Genomic DNA, 8,345 nt, shown 5'->3' with positions numbered 1-8,345 from the left:
AACCCCCCCACGGGAAGCCCAAAGCCAATAACGGCTGGACAGCAGAAATGTTAATATGAGAAGGAATTATGCACGCAACGAAAATCAAATGCAATATGATCCAAGGAGATTTGCTCAAATTAATACAGCAGACTTGAGAGCTTGGAGAACACTTCCTACTAAAGATGAGTTAAGTTCCTCCCTTACAACAATAAAACAAGGGCCTCACGAACATTTTTCTGAGTTTGTTCATCAGCTGATTACTGCAGCAGGCAGAATATTTGGCAGTGATGCCAGGTAAGGATTTTGTTAAACAATTGGCATTTGAAAATGCTAATGCTGCTTATCAAGCAGCAATCAGGCCACATAGAAAAAAGACAGATTTATCAGGATATATTCGCCTATGTTCTGATATTTGGTCAGCATACCAACAGAGATTGGTTCTGGCCGATGCTCTTAAAGGATATACTGTCCGCCAGTTCCTTAACCATAATAATGGAGGCAATTGCTTCAATTGTGGTCGACCTGGACATATGGCAAAAATCCTGATACAATCATCCAGTCATATACTAAGGACCAACTTAATTGGCTATTCCAACAAACAGATTTCTGGCCTATTGCATGTGCTTCCTTTACTGGAACTATTAATAACCATCTTCCTACAGATAAATTTTTATATTTTTATCTACCCATGATTTTGTGTTCTCTGTACGAACTTCAAAATCTTACTCATTTCCTCATTCCTCAAGCTTCCTAACATCCACTGGCCTAACCTAAACCTCAAGGCGTCCCTCTGGACAAAAATACTCTCTCATTCCTAAATTTCACATTATTCTCCAACTGTAGTGACCTTCTCAATATATTGTCTCAAAACTCTGCCTTTTCTGTTTTTTGTCTGCGGTAATAATCTAGCTTACACTTTCTTACCCCCTAAATGGGTGGGTTTCTGAAACCTTGCCATTCTTTTTCTTTCTTTCTTTTCTTTTTTTTTTTTTTGATAGGTTTTTGCTATAGGGCGCATGCGCTCACCAGCCAGAGAGAGAGACAGAAAGCAAGAAATCACCCCCTAAGGGGGATAGCCATGGTGTAATCCCTTCTCCCCCGTTCTCCTCTAGGGATCTTGGGCGCGCACACACACGTGCCTGGCGTGACTTTTAAGCCACCGGGTCCGGGACACGAACCGCGGCCGACTACATGGGAGTCCAGCAACATAGCCATTATGCAAATTGCTGGTCCCCTCTTGCCGTTCTTATGCCTAATATAGGGATCGTCAAAAGAAATTAACCAGTCCCCGCCCCCTCCTTCGACCTTATCGTGGGAAGATCCAAACATACTATACAGTTTATTCCCATTCTGACCACCCTGGGTATCACAGCAGCTGCAGCTGAGAGCCTGAGCCTTTAACCAGCTCCACTGGTTTGGATTATTCCCTCCATCTACGCCAAGTCACTGAGAGTCTTATCTCAGATGTTCAGGAATTAGCCACCACAGTTACCTTCAATCAAGACCAACTAGATTCCCTGGCTGAGGTGGTTCTTCAAAATAGACGAGGTTTAGATCTCCTCCTAGCAGAACAGGGTTGTCTCTGTCTTGCTTTACACAAACACTGCTGCTTTCACGCCATCAAGTCCGACATAGTTCATGACAAGCTCAACCAATTACAAGATCTTCTTCAATGAAGAAAACAACTCGCTGATAATCCCTTATGGTCTGCCTGGAATGGTCTCCTCCCTTTTCTGCTCCTCCTACTTGGCCCATTCCTTGGTCTTTCAGTTGTTTGCTCCCTAGGGCCTGTCCTTTTCAGTAATCTCGTGGCATTCCTTAAACACATTGATTCCATAAAAATACAGCCAATCCAAGTCCACTACCACAACCTGAAGATGGAGTACTGCAGAGCCTAAATTGTGCTCCTGCCTGAGACACTGAATCGGTTAGCCAAAGATGAGAAAGAGAGCCTGAGCCTTTAACAGCTGTACAGTCCTCCCACCTAAGACAGGAAACCCATCATCGCAATGGGATTCTCCAATCATGGGTAAGGATGGACGTGTGGCTCTGACAAATGACTCCAACCTAAGACAGGCACAACTCGCCCAGGTCTTTCTTCTCTCTTTGAAAAAATAAAAAAGGGAGCCATGTGGAGGGCACTGCATATGGAAGCCATTTTGAGCTAACCACCAGCTTGGAAACCACTAGGTTTCAGTTCCTCATTGAGCAAACCGTTTCTCAGAAATCATGTGACCAACCGTTCTACCGGGGAGGTTAGGATGCCAGGCAATGGGAAAGATCCACCCACACCAATGATTGGGTCATTCTGTTCTATCTCGTTTGCATTTCGAGCAACCAATCAATGCTCATATATAACTCGACATTCTTCCTCAATAAAAGACCCTTGATCAGCACCTCCTCTTGTCTCTACTCTGTGTGTCTCTGTGTTTGTCCCTTCTCTCACCCTTCCCCCAGAAACTGTTCTCTGTCCTGCGGGTTGGGACACATATACATGGACCCAACATATTCTACAAGTCACAAAAGCTGAGAGTCAAACCATAGTTGGCCAAGTGGCACCCAATTCCCTTAATCATAGGCCACAGGGCGTTCCCAGTATTTGTCTACTTTCCTTCATGAGAGGTTGAAGGGAGACACAAAAATGAGTACATTCCACAGGAGCTTCCATCATGACTCCTACTCGAGCCTCCCATGTAACTAAGATTATATTTGTCACCTTGTCCAAGGTCTCAAGGGTCTGCCTGAAAAAATGACTCTGACAGCCTTCCAAGAACTCACAGTATCTGTGTGCCACCTTGGCTGGGTCCACATAAGTCTTTTTGTTTTGCTTTAGATTTTTGCATGTATGTTTGCTGGAGAGAAAGAGAGGGAAATTGTGAAATCACCTCTCGGGATGGTCACACCACAATCCTTTCTCCTCCGTTTCCCCCTTAGGATTCTGGACTCATACAACTAGTGTGAGATTCAAGTCACAGGGTCTGGGACTTGAGCCACAGACTCAGTCATTTGTGATTCCAGTACCATAACCACCACACCACTTGCTGGCCTCTATATGGAGGTTGAAGAAATAATGCAGAGAAATAGGGACCAGCAGGTAGTGAGGCTGTTAAGGTGCTGGACACTCCCTCAACCGACATAATGACTTGTTTTCTCACTTTCTTTCTCTAGTCAAATTAAAATAAAATAAATAAATAAAATTAAATAATTCTTTTTTAAAAAGCTATTTTTTTTTAATGCAGAGAGATGATATGTAGCTTTTACCTAATATTCAGAGAAGGAGCATCTAACAAAGAGTACATACTACAATTTCACAGTCGGCCTTAGATACTAATAAAAGATCCAAACTCGATGGTGTGGAGATTGAGGCACTGGGTTACCACATGCCTAACTATGTGAATCAAGTGTTTGTCAGAGAAATAGAGAGGGAAGAAAACATTCCCCCACAATGGAGACTGGCTTCACTAAAATCTCTTCTCCATCCTGTTAGGATTGTTGAACCAGGCAGCTTAATGAGCACACTGTGTGCATGTGTTTGTGTTCAGAATCCCAAGACAAGAATCGAGGAGATGCAACGTGGCCATTCCTCCTATATTCATGTATATACAATACATGTCATATACATACACACACATATATACAAATTGTATGTGTATATACACATGTAGATACAATGCTATTTTTTAAATGTATTTTAGTTTTTTACACTATAAGGCACATGCATGTGTAACAGAAAGGGAATGAGAGAGAAAGAAAGAGAGGAAATCACTCCTTAAGGAGATGACCATACCACAGTCTCTTCCCTTCCAATTTCCTCTTGGGATTCTGAGGATGCATGAAAATGTACCCAGCACGATTTTCTTTCTTTTACATTTTATAAAGAGAGATATTCAGCATACACGACACCAATACAGACACACACCCATTATGAGTTTTAAATCACTGGGATTCAAAGTGGGAATCCAGAAAGGTATCCACTGAGGTAACCACTGTAACATCTACAGGTCTTTAATGCCCAACATGGTTTTCAGGTCACCAGGTCTGGGACTCTAACCATGCAAATGGGAATCCAGTACCTTAATGACCATGCCACCTGCCCGATTCTGGATTATTTAAGCAATTTTGGTATTCTGCTTTTTCCCATTGTATTTGTTTTTTGTGGGGGGGGGGGGGTTGGCTATAGGGCGCATGCGTTCACCAGAAAGACAAAGACAGACAGAGAGACAGAAAGTAAGACATCAGAGAAGAAGATCCCTCATGACTCCTGCGAACTAGGCAGGAGAGGGCAGGCCTTCAGAAGATGATTCCTCATGGCTCCTGCGAACTAGACTGAACTTAAAAAATCTGAAAGAAACACACCATCCATGACAAGAAATCAGCGCCGGATCACAAGCAATATGGGAAAGGAAGAAAATACCTCTCTTTAAGGAAAAAGAGTAAACACTTCTTCATCCACAAGCAGTTCGGTGAAAATCATGGTAATGTCTGATAGACATTTTAGAGCATTCAAAATGTCGAAGCTAACAGAGATGGAAGAAAAGAGAGAACGAACTACTCAAGAGAAAGGAGAAAGAAGTTGACGAGTTCCAGGAGATGAGGAAATTCTTGCAAGATCCAAAAGAGGAATTATACACTTTACAAAAGAATCAAACGGAACTGTTAGAAATGAAGACTATAATATAGGAAGTCAAAATCTCCCTTGAAAGTATTAAAAGCAAACCAGATCATACAGAAAACAGAATCTCAGACGTAGAAGAGAAAATTGCTGACCTAGAAAAACCCAACACGAAGACAGAGAAAATGGCCCAAAAATTTGATAATAATATATGAGAAGTACTAGATACCATCAAACGTCCAAACACATGAATAACCGGCACTCCTTCTCTCTCACTCTGCTCCCCTCTGACCAAACTGAAACTTTAATTAATTAATTAAAAAGAAATTTTGTAACAAAAACAGAGTACTACATATACCCAACATTTCCCATTTTTAGTTTGGTCTCTTCATTTTTGAATTTCTAGTTCCTGCTGGTGTGATTAACTTTCTGCTCGAACTTTCTATATTTATTGTTTAAAACAAGTTTGCATTATAAAGAATGTTCTCACGTTTTCGATTGAGAATTAATCTCTATAGCCCTTTAAGTTATGAACAGTAATTTTACCACACTGTTTTTTTTTTAAACAGTGGGGTTTCATCTATTTTCTCTTGCTATTTGTGTTATTTAATCCAAGAAATCATTTAAAATCCAATGTTTTCCCCTACATTTTTTTCTAAAAGTTTTCAAACGGTCACAAGTTTGGGTATTTGACATTCTTTTTTGATTCCTTCTAGGATACTTTAAGGTACATACATTCGCAGGAAAAGGAGAGAGAGAGAAAGAGAGAGACATAGAACGAGAGAGAAAGTGAGAAATCACTACTGGGTTAGGGATTGAGGGTTAGGAGGTGGCCATGTCACAACTGTTTCTCCTCAGTCTCCTCCCAAGATTTTGGACACACATATATACATGTGCTCAGTGGTATTTTTCAAGCCACCAGGTCTGGGACGTGAACTACTCAATCAGCTATAGGGGATCCAGCTGCCTTAACTTCTACACCACCAATGATTCCATTTTGAGTCAATATTCACACCTGGGTCTAACGTATGATTCTAATGGTAAAAATCTGACATGTACTATTACATGAATAAATCCTGAAAACATGCTTAGTGAAAAGAAGTCAGACTGGAAAGACACACTGTGTAACTAAAGTCATATAAAATGGGCCTAAGCCACCACCCAGTGGTTTAAAGTGTTGGATCCCTCATGGCTAACTGCAGTTTCATTCCCCTTCTATTAGTTGGGAACTGCCAGGCACAGGTGCACATGTTTTCCCAACATACAAATGGGTCAGAGAAATGGAAAGAGATGGTAGTGTGACCTCATTCCAGTGAGAAGTGTGGGAGGGGAAAGGAAAGGGGAAGATGAAGAGGAAGGGGAAGGGAAAAGAAAATAGAGAGGAAGGGGGGAGACAGAGGCTGAAAAAGGGGAAGGGAGGGAGAGGGAAGGTGAAGAGAGGAGGGGAGAGGAGGGGGAGGAGGAATTAATTTTATAAGAAATATCCAAAAGAAGCAAATTCACATACAGCAAAATTATTTATTACCAAGGTTGGAAAAAGAAAAACTGTAGAATAACTATTTTAATGTGCACCAGGTTTCCTTTTTGGGTGAAGAATAGTGGTCGTGACAGTTGCACAAATATTTTCTTGCACTACATGCCACTGATTTATACACTATTACATGGCTATAATGCTGAATGTTAAGGTATATACACTTATCCACAAAAAATATGTTAAGAACATACTTTGTGTTCATGATAAAGAACTTGTTAAAGGGTAGGTAACAGAAACATTATTAGGTAAGTTCAGGATACCACTATTTGGAAGCAATGACTGAGAAGAAAAACATACATAATTATATTTGATGCAAATAAACTGTAATTTAATAAATTTAAAACAAACACAGGAGTAAAACAATGTCCAGGTGAATGTAAACACATACACACAAACACACACACACGTAAAGATTTTGCTATCTAGGTCAAACTACCAGTTCAGTCACTGATAACTGGAAAACAAAACAAAGCAAAACAGAAAGATAAAATTCAACCTATCTAGGCAATCAGAAAATAAAATAAAATAAACTAGCTGATGGTGTAATGGTAAAGTCACTGTACTTCCAAGTAGTCAATTAGAGTTTGACTCTTGGACTTGGTGCCTTAAAACTCACTCAGGGAGCCTGAGCAAGTATGCTCAAAAACCACAGAAGAGAATGAACTGTGGTGTAACTAAACCTCCTAGGGAGTGATTCCTCACTTTTTGACTCTCTGTCTCTCCAACAAGCACTAGCAAAAACCTCCACAAAGAAAAAACATGAGATAAATCTGTATGATGACAAAAAAACAGAGACATATTGTTAACTGTAGCAAATATACATGAACTCCCCTAAGTGAACAACTTAATGAAAAATTAAGCTGGGTAAATTGAAATAAAGACTGAAATGTTCAGTCATTTAAAGAAGTTTTTAAGTAGGTGTGAAACAATGGTAGAATGGTCATGTTCCTTTTAAAAAACAAGTAACAAAACAATCCACAACTTCAGTAACACATAAATGAAATTCAGTATAAAGACAATATCTAACATGTGCTTCTCCTGAGAACTGGTGAATCAAGGAGACTATAAGTATTTCACTTCTCTGTAAAGTTCTAAAAAATTAAATTTTTAAAATGTTTTAATCATTTAATTTGACATATTATTATTATTGTTCCTTTAATTTGCTGTAAAACATGTTTGCTCACCAGAAAGATGGAGATAGAGGGAGAGAAGTGAGAAAGCAAATCCCAGGTCAAGGACTAGAACCACCGTTGGCTATGTGAGAGTCCAACAAATAAAAATTATTTTTAAATAAAAAATTACATCTTAATAGACTAAATACTATTGCCTCTCTTTACTGAGATTATTTCTCTCTCTTCCTATTGAAGTCATAATAAAGAAAAACTGGATAAAAAATTAGAATATTACCACCTCTTATCTACTACTTATTAAATAATTACATATTCTAACACATATTTTAGAAACTTAAGGTTAGTATATTATAAAACTTAAATAATCACCCACCCACAGTATACCTGAACTGTTTCCAGAATCCTCTGGGCACATAGTATTGTAGTCGGGAAGCCGCTAAGTGACCAAAGATGACCTGAAGGTGTTTTAGGACACCAATATTATACTCTTTCCTATCATCTGTCTTACTTAATGCTGGTTTCTCTTCAAATTGATGAGGATATCCAAATACATCATCTTGGGGGTCAACATTACTCTAGAGAACAAAAAACAAAACTGATGAACTGGTCTAACTTCGAAAGTATAATAAAATAAGTTGAAACAAATATTAAGTAGAGAATGATTTGTGTAACTTTATTATTTATTTCCAAAGCACTTTCAAATTATAGTATTAGTGATTATATTGGAGGTAGCTAATCATAAAAACAACAAAATTAAAATCTTGAACAACCACTGGAGGTAGTATAATATAGAAAAGTTTGTAAAGCAGACTAGACTTGACACAAATGAATGCTCTGCAAAAGAAACTTTTGGGAATTAAAATTAATTCAGTGTTTCCAAGATTCAGTATTTCTCATGAGACTTTTCATAGTTATGAGTTAATTTACGTGACATGATCAAATTCATTAATACTCAATATATCAAGAGTAGTTGTGGAAGGAATAGTAGTACAGAAGCATTAAATGCCCTAATTTCATGGTACCTAAACAGCAGAATTCATTTACTTTACAAATATCTAACATGCTTTATTCTGTCTCTAAGGTTTAT

At 38.8% G+C, this 8,345-nt stretch overlaps 1 protein-coding gene across 1 annotated transcript in view; it reads right to left on the bottom strand.

The window, feature by feature from the left end:
• LOC102494534 (putative ubiquitin carboxyl-terminal hydrolase FAF-X) overlaps positions 1-8,345 on the bottom strand; it is a 171,076-nt gene that overhangs the window by 32,084 nt on the left and 130,647 nt on the right. Inside the window, exon 32 of the mRNA XM_027769644.1 lies at positions 7,643-7,833. Coding sequence (XP_027625445.1) covers positions 7,643-7,833 — 191 coding nt within the window. The remainder of the gene's footprint in view (positions 1-7,642; positions 7,834-8,345) is intronic.

The sequence above is a fragment of the Tupaia chinensis genome, unplaced genomic scaffold (assembly GCF_000334495.1).
Source record: "Tupaia chinensis unplaced genomic scaffold, TupChi_1.0 Scaffold150112_1, whole genome shotgun sequence".
Taxonomy (NCBI): domain Eukaryota; kingdom Metazoa; phylum Chordata; class Mammalia; order Scandentia; family Tupaiidae; genus Tupaia; species Tupaia belangeri.
Note: the sequence above shows the minus strand (reverse complement) of the source record. Positions and strands in the feature narration are given on the sequence as shown.